This window comes from Solanum lycopersicum, chromosome 7, assembly GCF_036512215.1.
Source record: "Solanum lycopersicum chromosome 7, SLM_r2.1".
Classification (NCBI taxonomy): domain Eukaryota; kingdom Viridiplantae; phylum Streptophyta; class Magnoliopsida; order Solanales; family Solanaceae; genus Solanum; species Solanum lycopersicum.
Window position 1 is genome coordinate 64,680,924 of NC_090806.1, and position 22,851 is coordinate 64,703,774.

At 29.7% G+C, this 22,851-nt stretch overlaps 2 protein-coding genes and 2 long non-coding RNA genes across 5 annotated transcripts; 1 reads left to right on the forward strand and 3 right to left on the reverse strand.

Moving 5' to 3' along the window:
* Positions 1 to 781: 781 nt before the first annotated feature.
* Positions 782 to 3,338, reverse strand: LOC101248792 (probable protein phosphatase 2C 58). 2 transcript variants are annotated; one of them, XM_004243321.5, is made up of 5 exons: positions 3,063 to 3,338; positions 1,999 to 2,253; positions 1,611 to 1,887; positions 1,296 to 1,450; positions 782 to 1,206 (listed from the first exon to the last, which is right to left on the reverse strand). In XM_004243321.5, exons 1-5 carry the CDS (start codon positions 3,096 to 3,098, stop codon positions 1,069 to 1,071), a joined length of 861 nt encoding a protein of 286 aa, XP_004243369.1. In that variant the 5' UTR covers positions 3,099 to 3,338; the 3' UTR covers positions 782 to 1,068. The 2 variants fall into 2 exon arrangements, with proteins under 2 accessions (XP_004243369.1, XP_010323751.1); XM_010325449.4 differs by having other exon boundaries at positions 1,999 to 2,322; positions 3,063 to 3,255.
* Positions 3,339 to 9,672: 6,334 nt separating this feature from the next.
* Positions 9,673 to 10,623, reverse strand: LOC109120742 (uncharacterized). Its single transcript, XR_002028154.2, has 2 exons — positions 10,510 to 10,623; positions 9,673 to 10,119 (listed from the first exon to the last, which is right to left on the reverse strand). It is a non-coding gene; the product is annotated as an uncharacterized lncRNA (long non-coding RNA).
* Positions 10,624 to 13,599: 2,976 nt separating this feature from the next.
* On the reverse strand, positions 13,600 to 13,986 carry LOC112941795 (uncharacterized). Its single transcript, XR_003247364.2, has 2 exons — positions 13,850 to 13,986; positions 13,600 to 13,747 (listed from the first exon to the last, which is right to left on the reverse strand). It is a non-coding gene; the product is annotated as an uncharacterized lncRNA (long non-coding RNA).
* A 3,686-nt stretch (positions 13,987 to 17,672) lies between these two features.
* Positions 17,673 to 22,813, forward strand: LOC101265749 (protein TPX2). The gene is made up of 20 exons (XM_010325447.4): positions 17,673 to 17,964; positions 18,774 to 18,864; positions 18,955 to 19,159; positions 19,248 to 19,278; positions 19,516 to 19,687; positions 19,783 to 19,879; positions 19,977 to 20,078; positions 20,164 to 20,277; positions 20,371 to 20,526; positions 20,616 to 20,678; positions 20,756 to 20,833; positions 20,930 to 21,085; positions 21,159 to 21,290; positions 21,378 to 21,458; positions 21,546 to 21,665; positions 21,757 to 21,923; positions 22,013 to 22,121; positions 22,206 to 22,265; positions 22,348 to 22,442; positions 22,519 to 22,813. Exons 1-20 carry the CDS (start codon positions 17,808 to 17,810, stop codon positions 22,637 to 22,639), a joined length of 2,307 nt encoding a protein of 768 aa, XP_010323749.1. The 5' UTR covers positions 17,673 to 17,807; the 3' UTR covers positions 22,640 to 22,813.
* Positions 22,814 to 22,851: the final 38 nt, after the last annotated feature.

The window sequence follows — 22,851 nt, forward strand, 5'->3', positions numbered from 1 at the left end:
CGTCGTCTTTTCAAGATCCTCACGAGTAGACAAAGATTCCACATTTCCGTTCTGAATTTGAGGAAGGTTTTGCACACCAATGAGTCTTGTAGATGTTCTTACCCTCTTTCTTCCCTCATTTTAGTAGCGGATCATACATTATACACTATTTGTTAAGTAATAAATAAATTAAAGGATGGAAAATCACCAGAAATTGGTTGATTAAGATGAATACCTCTAGTAAGCCTCTTGGATTCATCCATTGGAGAGTAAATCATAACGGAAATTGAAAAATACAAACAACATTTTTTTAAGATTTAAACAAAAATAAAATTAGAAAAGAAATCTGAAAATAGGATAAAGATTAGAGATACCTTAATCAAAGAGATTCTTGTTGATTCAATTTTAGATTAAAAAAACAACCAAAATATATGACAAAAAAATATTTGCAATTTGAATGTTGGAGGAAAATCAGAAAAGATAACCATGAGAGAGAAAAAAAATTACAATTTGAAAAGATAAATATGAGAGAGAATGATTTTTTTTTTAAAAAAAAGATATATAGAATTAATTGAAAAAAGAGATAAAATAGGAAGAAAATTGGGACACATAATTTTTTTTAAATAATGACATTATTGCTAATATTTATAAAGTATGAATATTTTTAATAAATATGTTATTTATTTTGACTAATTTACTAATTTTTCCAATTAATTATCCCTCGTACCGAACAAGCCCGTATATTATCATATTATACACTAGTGCTAAATAAGTCATCAAGCAAACCAAACTGAAAGATGAATTAACTCAGAACTCTTCAGCATCTGTATTTCTAAGTACTTATTTGAACAAATACAGACTTCTGCTTACAGTAAATGTAACCTATTTGCCTAAGAAAATGAATATACAGTACACAACAATGAATTCATTATACAACAATTTCTTATAACAAAATGAAAAGTCTGTCTGCCACTGATCTTTGATGCACTGGAAATATTTTCAACTTTAACAAATTCAGCAGAGAAGTGTTTTTTCATTCCCAAAAATAATTTGTACAGCCCAATCTTTACTTGCAAAAGGGACTTGCTTTCACTGAAACTTAACAACTATGCAGGAAATATCATCCTTGCTTTTACGCGAAATTGCCACTTCTGATAAATGTTTAGCTGCTGCTTTCGCGTCTTTCATGTTCTTAATGCAGTCCACTGCCTCTTGGTTGGACATTACCTACAAATACGCGAGGCAAATGTTCAACAAGAGCGAATACAACATCCTCCTTGAGATATTTTAGCTCTTATTTTGAGGGAACAGCTTACCTTCCACAGACCATCGCTTGCCAAAATAATGAGATCTACATCGTTATCCATCAGCTCAATTGCCACGTCTGGATCTGAACTAAGATGTCTCTTCAAGCTCTTGTCTCCAAATGCCCTTGCAACGGCAAGCTGTCCATCAACACGAGGTACATCACCTACAAAATTCGAAAACTTTCAGCTTTGTGTGAAGCAACCACTAACTTATGGCTAGACAATGAATTACATCAATTGACACGGTCAATTGTGATGGAGCAGTATCATCATGAGAGAGTGAAATCGTCTATAGACCACTTAAACTAAAACTTGAATCATTACCTGGAATGTTTGAAACAAATCCGCCTTTGCTTTCAATTATCTCCCTTTCTCTGTTTGGCTCATGATCAACTGATAGCTGCTCGGCAACACCTTTCTTGGATATGACAGCTCGAGAATCTCCCACATTTGCTACTATAAGTGTTTGACTATTTATCAGCATTGCAGTAACTGCAGTTGACCCTCCTTTTCCCAATTCGAATGCTTTTGCCAGAATGTCTCTGTCTGTACTATGATAAGCTCTACGAGTTGCATTCACAGTATCCGTCCAAACGTCATGCTGCTCACAGATACAGGTGATGTGAATAACAGAATAGCGAAAATGGACAAAAAGAGAGTTATCAGGACAGAGTTGTGACAACACGAACTCTTCTCGTGAATTATGCATTACCTCTTTCAAAATATTGTTAAACAAATGTGTCTGCAAGTAGTTTGCTACATCATGGCCCATATGTCCATCATAGATTGCGAATAGTCCCAAATCGTTGTTATGGACTTGCTTAAACTCACAAACTAAACAATCTTCCATCGCGTGATTAGACTTTCCCTTCACCAGGTGGGAACCATGAGTGATCCGCTTTGATGCTCCGCCCTTGCCTCTTGTATCTGGTGAGTCTGGCATGGAAGCCATAAAACATGCCTTTTCCTGGCATGTAGCAAATGCATTATTAGTGTGAGAACAATGACGCCTTGATCAGTAACACCAATTAACCTTCTGCATGAGAGACAATTTACAGATACACATGAAGATCGATCTTGAAATTAGAGAACAAGTCCAGTGACAACTAAAACTTTGCCTGAAATCACGTTTCCAGTTATAGCAGCAGTATGGCAATATCAATCTTCTCGTAAGGTGTAGGAAATCGATTATTCAATTGCTATTAGAGCACAATTTGGCTGAAATTGAGTGTATTCCCTCACTCCCCAAATCAGTTAAAGCCAAATCTCTGATCTAATGAAGTTCCAATTTTCTTTAGCTAAAATTTTACACAGCCTATTATCAAATTCCCTAAATTAACTTGGACAATACATACAACTTCCTTGCCTAAATTTTTAATGTTCCATCCAAAAACAATACGTCGATACACAATATAGACTATCTCATTCTTTATTCTATTCTATTTCTGAAAGAGTCTCAAACAAGTTACGAAATCAAAACTTCTTAAACCCAAAAACAAAAACAAAGTTATTTCTATTCTTGTGACTGCAGAAACCACAACCTTCCTGTTCTGATTTGCTACTATAATCTATTATTTTCGATAACAATACCACAATTTACAGTTTGAAAAAATAAAATGAATATAAATAAATAAATATAAAGGCCTAGGCACGCGCTGATTGCAATATAATCTTCACCGATCTAACAGTATAACTTTTAAGTATACAAGCTGATTTTGATTTCTTATAAATATAACAAACACTTGAAAATTAGCACAAAAAATTGAGATAACAAACCTTCATCTTGTGCAGGATTTCTCTTCCTCCAGTCATGATTTTGAAATAGTTTTACACAGAAAAAAAGTAAAATTTGTAATTATGTATGTTAGTATGATGATATATAAAGCATGATAATTATTGAAACAGTAGAGAGTGGGCTATAATATTATGTGCAAGTATAAATCACATCAACTTAAGAGACCATGTGAATAATTATGAAAGTTGAGACTTAGACTTTATTTTTTTTAATTTTTTAAATTCAGAACCGCGTTATTATTTATTTTTTTTATTTATAATACCTATATTTTTTTAATTCCCTTTATAATAATGTATCTTTTCTATAAAGCAACGCGTTTTCGCCAACTTGTACCCCCACTTCCCCACCCTCTTTTCTCGTTGATACAACGTTATCGTATCAAAATTTTCGATTGTATAATTTTAATTTTTTTAAAAAAAATTATTAAAATGAATTTTAGTGTATTTTGATATTTTCAAAGTTGATTTTGTTAATTTATAGATTTACATATTAATGATTATAACTTTTTTCAAATTTAATTTACATAGAAAATTATGATATGAAATATTCAAAAGAATACGATCAGTCTTCGTTAACAAGTTTGAGTTTTTTTAACAACCATATATAATAGATTTTTTAATTTAAGTCCATCTTAGTTCAACAAAAACAAACTCATAACATTTTAATTTCTTTTTTTTTAAAACAAACATGCAATAACCCATGTTGTCTTTGTACACAATCTATTTATTGAATTTGTATCCATTTATAATTATAAATCAGTGTTTAGAAATGAAAACCATCGTTACTACTAGTTACTTCCTTTTTTTACAAAAGAATGACTATATTTTCATTTTGGTATGTGTCAAAAAGAATGATTTTTTTTTCTTTTTTGGTAACAATTAATTTTAACTTTTCACATGACATATTTAAAATCACAAGAATTAAAAGACATTTTGATAAATTTGATATTATTTTAATTCAAAATAATAAAATTAAAAATTAAATTCTGTTACAAATCAAACTAGGTCTTTCTATTTAACTGAGGAGGGAGTATCCTTTATTCTTATTAGAAAATTGATTCCTCTCTTGTGTACTAGTGAATAATTATCTTTTGGTTTAATAATATTAGATTTACTGTTTTCTAATAATTCATTGTCCCTTATTTTAATAGTACTTTCGATGATGTAATTTATTCAGTATTTTAACAAGTGGAGCCTTCAAAAGGCTAATAATAATTTGGTCCAAAAAGTAATGCTACTAATTGGTGCTAGGAGGTCCCATATATATATAATTTTATAAATAAGGTAAATTTTGTTCCAAGTTAAATTAAGTCTTTATACACATTAGGAGGATTTTAAAATAACAAAGACGAACACATAATCACTAACATTTAGGTACGAAATGCAAAAATTATTAATTAGATATAATAATTTTAAATGATACTTTTAAGTAATTTTCAAAACTAAACACATGTTTTTCTAATAGAATTATATCTTTGGTCGGCGCTTTGTCCTCTATTATATCTAGCAATTGACATTTTGTCCATCATATTTTGCGGTCGACGTTTGTACATATACTTCATGCCTTCGATAAATTTATTATAATAATATATTCAGTGTAATTTTATATTTAAAAAGTAATACATGCGTGTTTGGATTTTTATATTCTGAGAAGGTAGAAAAAATACTTTTAATGGCATCCTCGATTCAAATAAATCCTATTAAAATAATATGTATAAAGAAAATACAATAATAAAAAAGCTATATCAAATATAATGAAAAAAATACAGTATAATAATGATAATAATAATAATAATAATAATAATAATAAGAAGAATAATAAATAAATAATTAAAAAAATAAGATAACAGAAGAAGAAGAATATTAAAATTGTGAAGAGAATGAGATAACGTTGAACTAGCTACTTAACTTGATTTCTATTCTTAAATATTTATGTACTATTCTCGATATATTATATTTTATTTTAAATTATAAAAATTACTGATAGATATCATCATGACAGGATACGTTTTGTAGCTATCGAAGGGAGGGAGAAAAAGAAATAATTTGTCTAATGGAATTAATTTCCTAACAAACACAAAATTTGGCACAATTTCAACTTATAATTATACGTAATTTTTGATAAAAATATGTGAAAGGTAACAATTAAATTAAGAATTAAATAGATAGTCAAATGTTATGGCGCTATATGTTGGATAGGTAGATGGCTAGCCTCCTTCCTTCCTCTTCACACAACCAATAGTATTATTTAGTAATTTCATAGATTTCACCGTACTATGTTATCATTATATTGTTTTGATAATTTTTTATTTTAATGAAAGGTTTATCGAAAATGATTTTTTATATTATAAAGTATAAATAAAATTTACATATAATTAATGTTATTTTTAATTTTTAGATTAATTAATAATATTATACTGATTATATTATTATCGGTGAGAGAGAAAATTGCTAGAGATTCAACAATCGATGTACGTGTGCATTCAATTGTATATTTTTCTTATATTATTTTTATATATGCCAAAATGTCAATCATTGTCTAATCTATTATTAGAAAATACAATGATGATACACCAAAATAAAATTGCTTACATAACTCAAATGTTTTCTTAAAGGAAACTTCTCTTGTTCTTACACCTAGCACAATAATAAACATTGAAGGCACCTACTTTTGGAAGGTAAAATTAAAAAAAATACGTAATATTAAAATATATTATCCATACTATACTCTTTGCGTAAAAACATTTGATGGTATAGTTTAATTAACTTTTATAATTAACCTACTTTTGATTTGTTATTTTTTTTTTATTGAGTTTGGATTTATCGTAAACAATTGTAGTAAGTTTTTTTTACAATGATTATGTATTATATATATACTATTTTTTTCAAATCTAGCTAGCGAATTCAACGTGTTATTGTTATTTTTACTATTATTTTATTATTCTTTTTGCCATTTGTCAATAAAAAATAATGATGAATATTTATAAGCGCCACATTTGATTGAAAATAACAGGATTTGGACAGGTCTAAGTTGGGGGTCCTAATAAAATGAATTTATTTAATTTTATGTATATGTTCCACCTACTTTCATGCATGAATTATGCAATTTGAATTTATTGTCAACGCTAAATTTAAAAGCTGGAAAACGAAATGTACTTTTAATAATTACTCTAATATATGTTGAATATATCAAGATATTTTTAAATTTTGATTTTAATATATGAAAAGTTGAAATTAAAAATTTAAAAAGAAAGAAATATCATTTTTAAACTGATTAAAAGTAAATATATAAATAAATAAGACGGACAAATTTAAAAAAAGGGATAATATGGATTAAAAAGGAGGGATGGCTATTCTACGTATTATATTTACCAAATTAATTTAGAAAAAATCTATTTGTTTTAAAATCTCAATCACATTGCATCCTTTCTTTTTCAATAATATTTTTAAAATTACAAATGGTATAGGGGAACATTTGGTCAAATGTAGTACTTTCTTGATATGAATAAATTGTAACAATGTAAAGTATGGTTTGGTTCTACACTTAAGGCTCCATTTATTTATATACACATATTTAGATATTAGTGACGGACATTTAGATCTAAATACTGAATATATAGTTTTAAAATTATTTAATTTTTTAGTATTATTTGAATTTAAATGATATACTTTTATTTTTAAATTAATATATATTTCTAAGATGTTATTTTTGATCTTGTATAATATCTTTTTTTATATGCATGTATAAATTATTTTTTGACAAAGACTATTGACCATCTTTAAATAAATGTTATTACGCCATTAGTGGTGGTTGCGAGATGGTGGTAAAAAATAATGAATGTGTGACCGTGGCTAGCAATGAAATGATAGTGAAAAAAAATGATGGACATATTTTACGTGGCATAATTTACGTAAAATATTATATTTAATGTAAATTATCATATACAATATCACGTATTTTTAAATTGTTATAAAATGTATTGAAAGTTCAACAGAATTCAATACTTCGAGATTAGATGATATAATATATTTGCAAGAAAACATGAGATATTCTCTCAATTCAAAATCCCCTTTAGTCTAAATTTTGAATAAGCCACTAGTTTAAACACAAAGCTACATATATATTCAAACTTAACCTTGTCGAGATAACTTAGTGGAATTAATTGGAATAGTGTACATATTATTTTCCTCTCAAATCAAAGTTCATACGAGGGCGGAGCTAGGTAAGGTCAAGAGGTTCATCTAAACTTTCTTCAACATAAAATAAAAATATACACATAAAATTAAAAGATACATTTTGGGGAAACTCAACTCAAAATCTACTATATCTAAAATTTGAATGATCTATCATTAATTTGAATCATGAAGTTACATATATTCATTATATACTTTGAATATACTAGAAGCAAAATAATCGCAGACATATGTATCACGATGTATATTGGATGTATAACATTGACTTTTGTAATACAAATGTAACAAAAATAGTAGATTTTTCTTGACTGACATATTACTGTACTGTTGTTACATTTAATTGGAAAGATGCAATATTGGTAGCATAGTATTATAGATTATTGTGAGGAGATTTATAAATTATAGATGTCCCTGAATTGTGATTTGTAGTTAGTGATCATTCAAATTGGATGAGATTATTATAGTTGTGATGTATTGTGATGTATGGTAAAAACAAGAGATTTCCTTCTTAATGGCTAACTCAAGTTCGACTTATCGAATATCGATTTGTAGGTATGCTAAACTGTTAGAGAATCATTAAGACTTTGACTTATTAGTAGTGGTTTATCAGTTATTAATCATTATCGATTCAATTATCTATTTAACCGTTAAGATTTTAAAAAAAAATCACTGAAAATCACTTAGAAACAAGGCAACAAACCAGATGAACCAATCACATCAGTTGACATTAGATACACTCATATTATAAACTAACCAAGAGTTTGAGATAATAAAAAATAAAAGTATGAAACTATAAACTCTAAGTCAAGAATTTTACGTACAAAATGGTATATTATTATAAGTGGGAAGCTTCAAAGTAGAAAAGTTGAATTACAATTTTACCCTTATGCTAAATTCAAATGTTATTAAATAAATAATTAAATAGTAAATAGTAGAATTTCTATAATATTTTTATTTAATTGGTATACACATGTGAGTAAATTCAATAGAACAAAATTAAAAATAAGAGTTATCCCTTTGAATAGATACATGTATGTGTTTCATATTCCAAATTAATTTATATTTTTAATTAATATTTGTCTTTAATTTGTAATAATACTTGACCTTTCAACTTTGTAAGTGAATCTTCATATTCCAAAACTATATTTTTTCCCTATAAATACAAATCTTTCAATGAAAATTTTTTAATAGTATTTTCATAGAAAAATTTAAACATGATACAATTTTTGTGTGTGGAAGACTAGAGAAGCTTTAATCAAGTAAAGAAAATTTCAAGGCAAAGAGGATTTCTGTCAAGATTACAAGGCGTAATGTGATTATAGGGATGAATAACACTTCAATTACTAGAATATCGGAGTTTGATGTATTTATTTTTGTAATTTGCCGAGATTAGAACTATGATAAGACCCCTCCATTTATGTAGTTGAATATCGCTTTCGTTAACTTCTCTTCCAAAACTTTTAACTTTTTTTTATGATCAAAGGTTGAATGTTTATTACTATAGCTTTTTTTAATTTGCATTATCAATAAAAATCAGGGAAAGGAATGTCTTAAAAATAGGGAAAGGAATGTCTTCAATTTACATTATCAATTTGCATTTTCGTTGGTAGCCTTATGCTAAACTTGCTCCCATATTTGATTTTTTTTTTTTGTATTTGTAATTTTATTTTAAGAATGTATTTGATTGAATGGTGTATTTTCATATAAATTTTTTAATACTTAGTCATAATGATTTTCCATTACAGATTTAGTATATTTGAATTCTTTGCTATATTTTTTTCTTAGATTACAATTTTGTTTACATACAGTACATTTAAATTTTATAAATTGTTTAATAAATTAAATATTAATATTAATATAGTAAATAGTAAATTATCATATTAGTATACATAACTTACCATCAACTTGTAAATGTATGTGACTCTCACTAATTATATTTATTATGTTCATTACTCTCATTTCTCATTGATAATCTCAAATAGATTAATATTTATTTATGACAACTCTTTGTATTTTTCAATGTTATCCAATAATAAATAGTGACATTTCACACAATAAAATATAAACTTAAACCAATTGAAAAAAATGAGAAAATCTCTATGCTCTCTTTTCTCGTCTCTTTTCTCGTCTCTTTTTATTTATTTAGTTTAACATTTATGTTTCTTGCTTGTTGTTATTGTACAACGTACTTTCTATTGTTGTGTTATTATTGATAATTTACTATGGCCTGTTGCTTTGTATACATTAACTTATCATGTTGTATTTTAATATCTTCATTAGAATATTGAATTTGTGTGATAGTTATTTTTACTTTATTCACTTTTAGTCAATTTTATAATTAAAGATATAATATTTTTACTAGGAAGATATATGTAGTTTCTACCAAAACAATGATAAATTTTACGATACAAAATTTATATGAAATATCTTGAAATAAACGTGCAACGCACGTTCCTAAATCTAGTATATCTTACATATACCAACCATACTAGGAGTATCACGACATCAAGAATTGTACCAAAAGCAACCAATATATTCTTGATTTGTGATTAATCTAAAAACAAAGAAATCTTTAATGATAAAATACATCGCGCAAATAACACCATCCATTTTCCAACATGATTAATATGAAAATAATAGATCTTTATTGAATCTTATGAAATTGAAAAAACATAATAAAATCAGTTTTGGTGAATGGTTCTTGTTCCATAATTAGCTGGTGGAGTTCGTGGACAGACACATTGATGTCTTGTCAAGTCACAGATGGGTTGTGCTTCTATGCATTTCAAAACCGTAGCACAATCGGCATCGCTGGTACATCCTCCTTGCACATGGCTTCCTTGTACTACCAACATGAACAACATTGTTGAGCAAGTCAGTGACGTATACTAGAATATTCATACGCAACATCAACATTTGAAAAAAGTGAACAAACGAATAAGTTATCATCATTTCCTTGTCCTACCAATGTGGACAACATTATTGAACAAGTCAGTGATGTACACAAGATTTTTTTATAAACGACATCAACATTTAAAAAAGTGAAAACAAACGAAAGAAGTATCATAATTTTGTTGTTCAACCCTATCAAAATCGACATCATTGACAGACGTCAATGATATACAAAAGATTTTTCATAAACAATATCAACATTTTGAAAAAGTAAACAAACGAATAAATTATCATATATATCTAGTCTAGAGTATAAGTTGCAATAGATGAGAAAATTGCTTACCCAACAACATAAGCAAAAAGGAGATCAAGAAAACCTTAAGAAATGTTGCCTTGTCCATTTTCTCTTCCAAGTTTTGTGGTAACACAAGAGTAATTAACTATATATGTGATCGATATTATTGATTTCACTCTTAGCAATGTATTTATAGGTAAACAAAGACATCTGGTTGAAGGAGAAATAGTAAAATATTAAATAAGATAAATTTGAATTTGACTGAATCAAATATTATTTATGTCCTCCAACTAATTAAGGAAAATATATTAAAGATTGAGTATGGTAACAAAATCTTATCTTGCAGGACTACTTAGGAAAGTGAGTAACTTAATTTCCTTTTGATAAGTAATTTGAGATCAATGCAAATAAACTAGAAAAAAATTTCAAAATAGTCTTTTATTTTTAGATTAACATTTAAGTTATCATTGAGTTTTCACATGTAACAGTAATAGTCCCTCATGTTTGTAATATTGATGTAGTTTTGATCCTTTGTCCATTTTTAACGTTGATTTTGTCTATGATTTTATGTAAAGCCGTCCAAATGGACTTAGCCCATTAAGCCGGCTCAACCCAACCCGTTATTGAGATAAGATTAGGATATAATTTTCAAGCCCATTTAAAACTAGGACTTATTAAACCTGATCCTTTTAAGTTATTGGCCCTTGAGGCTTGATCAAAACCATATTAGTTAAACAAAAATGATAAACGGAGAAAAGTGTTGTATTTATATATTTGGGAGATACGTTTCGTATAAATTAAAGATTTTTTTCATAAATATGGATTTTTGGGAAGGATATTATCTTGAATAAATTCACTTTTGCTTCTATTTTATGAAAGATGAAGAAAATTGTAGCTCTCGCTCAAAAAATATTTTTCGTTCTTAATAAAGCACCTAAAAAAAAACATATCTCCAAAAAATATTTTTAACTTCTCAAAAGCTTGTCTAGGAAATATTATAAGTGCAAAAAAATGAGGTCTTAGCCACAATTTGTTACTCTCTCGTCCATATTTACTTGTGCACAATACAATTTCAAAGAGATAATTTTTTTTGAGCCTGTTTTACCTTTAGTAATAAATATTAATCAACACTAACAAAATTTTCAAAATATTACATTTAATATACTAAAAGGGTAATGTAGTAATATTACTTCTATTATTTATTATTTGTTTTAAGGTGTGTGTCAAGTTAATAGTGGACAACTATTGTTATTCAGAAGATATACCAATAATACCTATGAAATTTATAAATCAAATAATCTTATATAATTTACAATTATCATAAATAATAATGAACCATGATGAGAGTGAAATTAATCGAATCGAAGTGACAAAATATGATACAAATAAATGGCGATTCAGTAGTTACATTCATAGCTTGCCCATCAATTTTATTTAGGATATATAATTTGGGATCTTGATTTATTATTCCTTTTAAATGTACACATAAATTATACATAAGTATACACTAATTAAAATATAGGTCTCCAAAGCTTACAAGCACAAAATTTCAAAAACAAAACATCAATAAAGAAAGTTCAAAATTATGTAAGTTTTCATTGACTAGAAGGTAACGTTGCAAAATAAAATGCTTTCATTTTAATTTGATTCGAGGCGTTTGGAATTTTTCAATTGAAAAATCATCTTTTTTACTATCGATAAGTCTATTAATAAGAAAAGTTATTTTTAGAGAAAATTGATTTGAAAGAAACTGATTTTGAGTTTAAAATTTTAAGGTGTCATGTGTTTTAGTATAGCTTTGAATAATATTTATTTCTCATAAATAATATTTTTTTTTTTGCAAATATTAAAAATTCTACAATAGCATGATTTAATAAGGGAAAATTGTATATAATAGCAAACTAATAACCTAAAATAAATAGAGTAGCTAGGGTTTGATTTAATTGTGCTCCATAGCAAACGTTGGCCAAAATTTGCCAGGTGCCTCTCTCCTTAAAGTCTCGCTCGCCACTCTCCCATTCTCGCCTCTCTCGCTTTATACACAGAAGTGCATAATTTCTGTTTCTGTTTTGTATAAAGCGAGAGAAAATTGTATATACACATGCAAAAACATATATCTTTGTGCTATACACTTAATTATACAATTTACAAACATTTTGCTTCAATTCAATTGTAGACAAATGCAAATTTTAGACAAATATTGTAGAGAAAAAGGTCAACGAATTATACAATTGCAGTGAAATACAATTTTCTCTAACTTTATAAAACAGAAGTGTATATATTGTGTTTCTGTTTTTGTATAAAGCGAGAGAAAAACATATATCTTCTTGCTATACACATTTAATTATGCAATATACATACATTTTAATTCAATTTAATTGTATGCAAAGCAAATTTTATAAAAATATCGCAGCGAAATAGGCAGTGAATTATACAATTGTGCATTATACAATTGCAGTGAAATAGGATAACGAATTATACAATTGCAGCGAAATAGACCAGCGAATTATACAATTGTATATGTATAGCGAATTATACAGTTTTATGTTTGCTATGGAGCGCAATTATGCAAACTTTGCTATAACATACAAATATGAATTTTTTGTTTGCTATATGTGAAAGTTGCCCATTTAATAACTACTTAATTGTTCCATCTCTACGGTATCTGCTGTTGCTTCATTATATTCTCTTTGATATAAAATAGGAGCGAATTTGGTTTTGAATATATATAGACTCAAGTAAAAACTGAAAAATTCTGGTTATGTGAGTGAAATAAACGTATTGAATTGAATTTGAGTTGGTCATAAATTAAAATGGACAGACTCCTAGATATGTCATGTCTTCAATACAAAATTTGAAAAACGATTGAAATTATAATTATATCAATTTCCTATGTGATACCGAAAATAAGGACCTGAAAGAGTGTAAAACTTACACGCATCGGGTGTTTATACCAATTCAATACATGCACGTCACATGTTTAAATTTATAATTCGTTTTATTCAATTTTAATTAATTAACATGTGTTTTACTTTATTAAATTAAATAATATTAAATTTTGACTTGATACGAATGAAATATTGGAACTACAATGTCTCAAGATGTTATATTCACGAAGTGAAAATTATCGAATTGCAATTAATAAGAGTATGCAATTATTTATTTAATATAATAACACATCATTATTCTTCCAAATTAAAAGTTCAGAAAAAGATGAAAATAAAAACATAGCATTAATTAGACCCCAAACAGCTCCTTTTACTCAAATATAAGTTTTTACTAAAGCCTGCAACCACAAAACAAAAAATAAAAAATATGTTTAGTTAGATGAACAAGACAATCTAAAGAAAAATAAAATAAAATAAATAAAGAGTTTATTAAAGTGTACAGAACAATCCATGCGCTAAGATGAATATTGCTATAACAATCCCAAGTTGCATATTCAGTAATTCCATCTACAAAATCTTCACAAGAAGCAAATCAAGTATCCACATTTTCACAATTTGTATCTTTTTTGTACTACTCTAAATGCATTGCATGAACTTAAAACAACAATTAGTGCAACAAAAATTAATAGTAAGCTTTTGGTTGTCATTTTTTTTTGTTTATGTAGATTTTATATAGGAGATTCATTTTATTTATTAATGGGCAACTTTCACATATATTAAACAAAACATTCATATTTGTATGTTATAGCAAAGTTTGCATAATTGCGCTCCATAGCAAACATAAAACTGTATAATTCGCTATACATATACAATTGTATAATTTGTTGGCCTATTTCGCTGCAATTGTATAATTCGTTATCCTATTTCACTGCGATTGCATAATGCACAATTGTATAATTCGCTGCCTATTTCGCTGCAATATTTTTATAAAATTTGATTTGCATACAGTTAAATCGAATTAAAATATATGTATATTGCATAATTATAAGTGTATAGCAAGAAGATATATGTTTTTCTCTCCCTTTATACAAAAATAGAAACACAATATATACACTTTTGTTGTATAAAGCTAGAGAAAATTGTATTTTACTGCAATTGTATAATTCGCAATTGTATAATTCGTTGGCTTTTTTCTCTGCAATATTTGAAGTAAAATGTTTGTAAATTGTATAATTAAGTGTATAACATGAAGATATATATTTTTGCATGTGTACATACAATTTTCTCTCGCTTTATATAAAACAGAAACAGAATTATACACTTTTGTGTATAAAGCGAGAGAGGCGAGCGAGAATGGAGAGTGGCGAGCGAGATTTCTGAGAGAGAGACGCTGGCAAATTTTAGCTAACTTTGGCTATGAAGCACAATTAAATCAAACCCTAACTATTCTATTTATTTTAGGTTATTAGTTTCCTATTATATACAATTTTCTCTTTATTAATTAGGTGCCCGTGAATTGTGATTTGCAGTTGTGATCATTCAATTTGGATGAGATGCCAAATTGGAGGGAAAGTTAATGATCGTTCGTTGATTTTTTTCCATGTAAAAATTATACTTTCTCCGTCTTATTTTATATGTCACTTTTCGTATTTCGAGATTCAAAAAAGTCTATTTTTGATCGTTAGTTTTTCATAGATCCTTTTAACATTTTGAATTGTCAATTATTGTGACTTCTAGTACTCTTTACGTAGTTTACAAATATATAAATTTCATTTCAAAAAATTTGAAGATTCCATACGCAAATGTTCAGTCAAAGTTAAACTATTTGACTCTCTAAAAATGAAAAATGTCACATAAAATGAAACAGAGGGAGTATATTTTCAAAGAAAATTGATACAATCCCTTTATATATTTATGATAAACTACTACATTAATTTATGTTTTCTTAATAGATGTGCCAACTCGATAATGAACAAATAATTAGGCACAGATGGAGTAATATTTTGCTCTTTTGCTATGATATCAAATATTATTTTAGGAAGGGCAAAATCGATCAATTAATATTGTATGACCACAAATTAAGCTAATTAAACGTCACGCATCAACTATAATAATCTCATCCAAATTGAATGATTCACAATTCACGTACATTTAAATCTAATTAATTAATGAACAATCTCACTGTACATAACAAAATCTATAAAAACTAAAACTATGCTAATTACTTTACTAATCCAAATTAATCAGCCAAAAAAAAAACAAAACAAATGACAACAAAATATCTACTAGCTTTTGTTACACTTATTATTGTGTTAGTAATTCTAATAAATCCATGCAATGCATGCAATAAAGATCCAATTTGTAAAGATGTGAATAGCCGTTTTAAAACTTGTGAAATATTTGTAGTTGGGATTACTCCATTTCCATCCCATACGTGTTGTAACAACTTAATCATAATGAATGATAACGTAAAATGCGAATATGATGGAGTTCGTAGATATTGTTCATGTATCGTAAATTTCAGCAATAGTCATGATCATCTACCTTATTTACAAGATCGAATCGGACAACTTTATATATTTTGCGATATTCATCTTAGCTTCCCTATCTCTGAACGCATGGATTGCTCTAAGTACTTTTATAAACTCTCTCTCTCCAATTTTTTTTTTTTTTTTGTGCTTATTATAACATATATATATATATATATACTTAGTAACTAACATTTTTTTTTAAAATTCTTTTTGATTTTGTGCTTGCAGGCTTTAATAAGAACTTGAATTTGTGGAAAACGAGCTGTCCTCCTGGATTTAATGTTGTACTATTAGTTAAAATATGTAATAAATGTAGCATTAATTAGAGTAATAAATTAAAATAACAATACATATTCAGGAATTATTATTATTCAGCAGATAATTTCCATTTTCCCCTATCATGTCAAATTAATACCTTTTCTTTATTTATTTTTTTACTTAGGCTTGTATTAGGAAAAAAAATTACCAATTCTCACTAAGGTTAAATGATATAGCATTATTAAACCATCAGAATTGTGATAGAGTGGGTCTCATGTATTCGAGAGTCGAATGAAACCAAACGTATGCGAAAATTACGATTTCATTACACAAATTTCATGCAACCAACTTGCTTTTCTTCAGATTCAATCATCTTTTTTTATTTCTAGATAAATATTCATATCAAATTATAAAAGCTATAGATATATTAATAAGTCAAATACAATAATAAGCTTTATTACATGTAAATTTCGATTAAAGGATCATAAGTCATAACTCACAACGTAGAACAAGAAAATTAGTTATTAAAAGAATTCAGGAAAATATGCAAGTATTCGGCTAGACTATGATCAAAAATTCACAGACATATTTTAACTAAACTAACATTTATTACCCCTGATTTTTTTTTAATTTTGTGCATTTTTTTGGCTTACGTGACATTCAAATATCTCCTACGCGCCTCAATTGTGTGGAATCGCGAAATATATCACATAAGACAAAAGGTGCATAAAATTACAAAAAAATAAGTTTAGAGAGTAAGGACCCGTTTGGATGGGCTTAATAAAAGCAGCTTTTAAACAGTACTTTTAAAAGTGCTGAAACTTATTTTTAAAATAAGCAGTTATGCATTTGGATAAAAATGCTGAAGTTGTTATGTCAAACGTGAAAAGGGAAAAATGGAAGAAAGAAATGTTAGGGTTATATGGGTAATTTGGAGATTGTATAAAAATATTAAGCACAAAAAAATAAAAATGTGGTCAGCTTAAAACAGCTTATAAGCTAAAAAAAAGAAAAAACACATCTATCCCAGCTTTTAACTTTTGGCTTAAAATAAGCTGTTTTGAGTATTGTCAAACAGCTAAATAAGTCAAAAACCAACTTTTAAGTCAGTTTGATCAGCTTTTAAGCTGAGCCAAACAGGCTCTAATAGAACCTTAAATTTAGTTAACATGTGTCTCTAAAATTTCAATCATAATCTAAGAAAATACTTGTATATTTTCCCAAAGAATTCCAACAACAATTGAAAGAATAATTAATTTAACCGATAAGATATCTTTAAAAAAATCCTTAAAATGAAAAAAAAAAAGGGGGGTCAAATATCAAATCTACGTAGTAATAAACTGTCAAATATTAATTTTAAAAGAAGATTTAAATAGTAAAACATTGTTATAAAAAGGATCCACTATAATTTCCATTTTAATTTTGGTTAGCATCTGTAAAAGGAAAATAAAAATAAAAATATTTAGCATCAAAACGACATCGTTTCTTCCCTGAAGTTGATCATATAAATGCTTATATAGCCGTTATGTACAGTAGCAACGGTCAACAAGATCATATCATTTCAAAGGAAAAAATTCGACCGTTTTTTTTTATACCTCTCCCGCTCCGAGCAGAAACTATCAAAAGCTTCTTCTTTTTTTCTGTTGTAGTTTTTAATTCTTGAGAAGAAATGGCGGACGGAAAAAATGATCCGAATTTGTTGATGATTGATGAAATTTACGAATTTTCAGCACCACGATACTATGATTTCATTGATGGAGAGACGGAGGATGATATGCGCAATGCAGAGCTTTGGTTTGATATTACTAGTAGCTATGCCCCTTCTCGTACGTATTTTTTCTTCTTGTTGGATCTTGCTGTTGATTGTTCAATTTACAGAGTGTTGAATTCTTATTAGTAGCTCAGTTATTTGACTTTCGTCTTATTGGCGAAGGTTCAGTTCTACACGTTGTAATCCTCTTACTCGTTTTCTTCTTCTCAAACTCCCAATTCCAGGCCGGAATAGTTGTTTCATATTGTATTACTTCGGTGGATAGACACTTGAAATTTTTGAGATATGTACTAGTTTTATTGTGAATATATTACAATTCATTTATTAATTAGGGCTTTACCCTGAAATAATTGGGGATTAGCTTTGAAATTATTGATAAATACATACCTAATACATTCCTGGTGGAGAACAGAAACGAGAGTTACTGTGAAAAAATTAGGGTTTCAAGGCTAAGGTCAATTTTGGGAATGGTTAGATTGGTAAGGAATGTATATTCATGTCAGCGGGTTCTAGTAGTTGTTGTTGATGGGGATGTTAGTAGTTGAATTGATTGGCTACCTGAACTTTCACGTTGTTATACGGAGGGATTGGCTACCTGAACTTTCACGTTGTTATACGGAGGGTTCGATTCCCCACATTGTAATCTCATTTCTCCTTCTCTTACCCCCTATATAACTTTTAACAAAAAGTAGTTGATGTTGATTGCTATTTTCATTAAAATATTATTGGAGGTTGATTGGCAATGGATCTACTCTAATTGTGGTGGTTTTTGTAGATGCTGGCGATTGTTGTTTTTGTTATAGAATATAACTTTTGAAATGAGATGTTGATGTTTAGTTGTGTTCGGTGTTGGAATTTTTGCAGCTTGTATGCCAAGAATCAAGATCAATAGATCAGTACAAGTTGAGATCCCGTGTGATTTCACTGAAGGCGAGAAGTTGGAGAGTAATACAAGGTCTTTATAGTTCAAAAGAAATGTCAAGATTCAGATGATACAATGTCATTTAACCATCATGTTCTTACTCTTTTCAATGCACTGAAACAGGCCTGCAGCTGAGGTTAAGGAAGAGGATACACCAGATGAGAACAACGAACCTGCCGCTGAGGTTTTGTCTTTTAAGGTTAAGGAAGAGGTGATATCAGATGAGAAAAACAAACCTGCAGCTAAGGTTTTGTCTTATGAGGTTAAGGAAGAGGCAACACCAGATGATGCGATCGGAGTGGAACTTCATAGCAGTCTTGTCAATCCGGTACTTCCGCTTATCCTGTGGTAACTGAAGCACCATTTAGGATCCTATTTTGACTTTCATATCTCATTGTACTCGTTAAATTTTACAGGAATCTGTTAAGAAACAGCCAACTAGTCAAGGTAAGTTACCAGGGCTTCTCATTTTTCATCGTTGCTTTAGTGTTTTGCCCAAGGCGAGGGTCTTTTGGAAACAGCCTCTCTATCTCCACAAGGTAGGGGTAAGAATTGCGTACACTCTACCCTCGCCATACCCCATTTGTGGGAATACATGTAGTTGTTGTTGGCTTTAGTATGTTTACCATTTTGTGGACAATTTTAACCGCTAAGGCATCTGATCATAGTAACCTTCTTGTATAGAAATTTGTACCCCAAGACCACTACCAACAATGTCTAAGAAGATAGACCCTACGAAAACTGATTCCACCAATCAGAAAACAGCGAAGAAAATTCCAAGCATGCTTAGAAATCCTTCAGCATTGAAGTCAAAAACATTGCCAGCAAAAAGCGCTAATCCTGCCACCGTGAGAAAGTAAGTGATGTGCTGTTGTGTAGCTTCTTGGCGCTTCAATTTTTCATTCTCTCATTGTTCTTTCCGCCTTCTTGTTCGATGTACTTCATTGACAGGCAAGCAATCATGAGAAGTGCTGTGAGAACGCCCAATTTTGGCCAAGAAAACCAAGCTATAAAGAGACAAAAATTAGAAAGTGGAAAAGCCAAGCAGGTAGTTCATCTTCTCTGGAAAATGCAGAATTTTTCAAGTTGTTTCATCTGACCTCACTGAGACTTCGCTTTTATTTTTCTGCCTCTCGAATTGCTAGATTCTGGATGTCAAACCCCAACATTTGCCGCACAAATCAAAACCTGGAGCCAATGGCTCCACCTTCTCTTTGGTTGCTAAAACTCGTAAAGAGGAGAGAAAGGTTTTCCATTGACTTCCATCTTTCTCATCTTGCATGCTATTTGAATACTCAAAATGTATCTAACTTGGAGTTTATACTGTCTAAGATGTACGTCCGGGAACCAGTACCACAGTTTTTTTCAACAGCAGAAATGATGAAGAAATTCCAATGTAGCACAAGGGGAATGTCTCTGTCCTGCATGAGCAGTTCGACTTCGCATGTAACAACTGAAACTATTCACTAGTTATATTTTTTCAAAACCTTTAAATACCTTTTAAAATGTTATATTCATCACTATGGATGATTGATGCAGAGGAAGCCTAATAAACTAACATTAACTGCACCAAAAGAACCTGAATTTGAGACTGCACAACGCGTCCGTCCAACTACAGTGAAGAGTTCAGCTGAGCTTGAGGAGGAAATGATGGCTAAAATTCCCAAGTTTAAGGCTCGCCCTCTAAACAAAAAGGTGATCATTTTACAGAGAGTTTTGTGTCCTTTACCTACTTATTTTGAATATTTTCTGTCAATCTTATCGTACTCAACTTTTGAGAACAGATACTGGAAGCTCCAAAGTTACCAACATTACCTAAAAGTACACCGCAACTTCCAGAATTTAAGGTACGGTTACCTGGATTATGAAGAGCTTAGGGGAGTAATTCAAGAAAATTCAACTGAGATGTGTTACACTTCTGCAGGAATTTCATTTAGAGACTATGGCCAGGGCGAATCAGAATGTTGAAACATCTTCAGTCCTATCCATGGAATCTACTCAGGTTACTAACTACGAAGTGGTGGTTCTTGTAAATACTTGGAATAAAAAAACTATTAACTTGCTTTCATGTTAACTAATTTAAACTTTTGCACCACAGATTCATCAATGGAAGACACATCTTACAGCTCCTAAATCACCTGTTCTACAAACGTCACTTAGAGCACGGCCTCCACAGATCAAAAGCTCTGAAGAACTTGAAAAAGAAGAACTTGAAAAAGTTCCAAAGTTCAAGGCTAGACCTTTCAATAAGAAGGTAACACAATCCCCAACACCTTCTAGACTCTCAAAATTTTGGTTGTGTTGCTGACTTTATCGAATTGTTGCAGATCTTTGAAAGTAAAGGAGACCTAGGAATGTTCTGCAACACAAAAAAGCATGTGACGGTGCCTGAAGAATTTCATTTTGCCACAGATGAAAGGATTCCACCTCCTTCTAACGTTACTGATCTCTTTGATAAGGTTCCATCAGAATATCATCCTTCTTACTACCTTAGCGCGCACCTTCTACTTTAACATTTTCCTAACTTTACGTTCTCCAATTTTCAGCTTTCTCTGTATTCCGAACCTAGAAATGAAAAGACTATACCAAGAAACACCAGACCAAATCCTTTCCATCTCTACACAGAGGTGTGTATATTTTCTGTATGTTTGTGTTTATGTTCCTCTTATCAAAATGATGTAGCTCCTCAAGGCTTAGCTTTTTCCTGAATCCAGGAAAGAGGAGCAGAGAAAGAGAGGAGACTATTCACCGAACTCCTGCAGAAACAGATTGAAGAAGAGAGGTCAAGAGTTCCTAAAGCAACCCCATATCCTTACACAACTGATTACCCGGTGGTATGTAACAACACACCAACTATTATAATATCTGTTTTGCAGTACACTTCTCCTTATCATGTGAACTCATTTCTTATGTATTCATTGGCAGATTCCACCAAAACCAGAACCAAAGCATTGTACAAAACCAGAACCTTTCCAACTGGAGAGTCTGGTCAGGCATGAAAGAGAGATGCAGAGGGAAATGGAAGAACGGCGAAGATTGGAGAAGGAAGAAGCAATGATGAGGACTTTTATAGCACAACCAATCTTGATCGAGTAAGACCCCTCAAAGAATGACTATTTATGAACTATATCTTTTCTGCTAGTGAATCTGAAAGATAAATCATGTTTCTTTAAATGTATAGGGATCCAATTCCAGTTCCTGAGAAAGTACGTAAGCCCCTCACTCAAGTTCAGGAATTTAATCTACACGTAGATCATCGTGCACCAGATAGAGCTGAGTTTGATAAGAAGGTAAAACTTTTTGTCATTGGCGTACCACTTTCTCTGAGAAGCCTATTATAGCCACACTCACTCATATTATAAGCTGTTGTGCAGATTAAGGAGAAAGAAATGATGTATCAAAAATACAGAGAGGAGGCAGAAACTGCAAGATTGGTATGCATATTATTATAAACTATGGTGTTATTTCGAGCACCGCTAATGATATGATTAGACTAATTCTCTTAATGGTGGTTAGATGGAAGAAGAGCTGGCCCTGAAACAACTACGGAAAACCTTGGTGCCTCATGCAAGACCTTTGCCTAAATTTGATCATCCTTTCCTGCCACAAAAGTAAGAATAATTCTTTGTTTTTCTTTTACATAATTGGAATTTGGAACAACTACTGAAACTTTTTTTTCACACACAGGTCATCCAAACAAGTCACAAAACCAAGATCCCCCAAGTTGTTGGTTCTTAAAAGGCAAGAAAGGAGAAGAATGGTGTGTCCCTATGCTGCAGTTTCTACAGCTGCCTCCCAGATGAGGTGAAGATACGAACATTTAATCGGTTCAAGAATCCTTGAACTCCATGGACAGTGTTCATCCGTAAAAATGTGCACTTTTTGTATACATTGAAAATTATCTGTAAGAATGTGGTGGCTTTTTGTACCTAAAGAATTCATCAAGTATATTTAATATATTATATTAAAAATTACTCCCTTAGTCCCAAAACATTCTATATTTAGTAAGATTTCCAATTT

What these genes read in the sequence shown, in the direction of transcription:
- LOC101248792 (XM_004243321.5), bottom strand. Translation starts at nt 3,098, where the DNA reads ATGACTGGAGGAAGAGAAATCCTGCACAAGATGAAG. An exon ending in AAATCCTGCACAAGATGAAG is followed by an intron (nt 2,254 to 3,062) that starts GTTTGTTATCTC and finishes GCTACATGCCAG; the next exon opens with GAAAAGGCATGTTTTATGGC. An exon ending in CAAGCGATGGTCTGTGGAAG is followed by an intron (nt 1,207 to 1,295) that starts GTAAGCTGTTCC and finishes GCGTATTTGTAG; the next exon opens with GTAATGTCCAACCAAGAGGC.
- LOC101265749 (XM_010325447.4), top strand. Translation starts at nt 17,808, where the DNA reads ATGGCGGACGGAAAAAATGATCCGAATTTGTTGATGATTGATGAAATT. An exon ending in GCACAACCAATCTTGATCGA is followed by an intron (nt 21,924 to 22,012) that starts GTAAGACCCCTC and finishes TTAAATGTATAG; the next exon opens with GGATCCAATTCCAGTTCCTG. An exon ending in CATCCTTTCCTGCCACAAAA is followed by an intron (nt 22,443 to 22,518) that starts GTAAGAATAATT and finishes TTTCACACACAG; the next exon opens with GTCATCCAAACAAGTCACAA.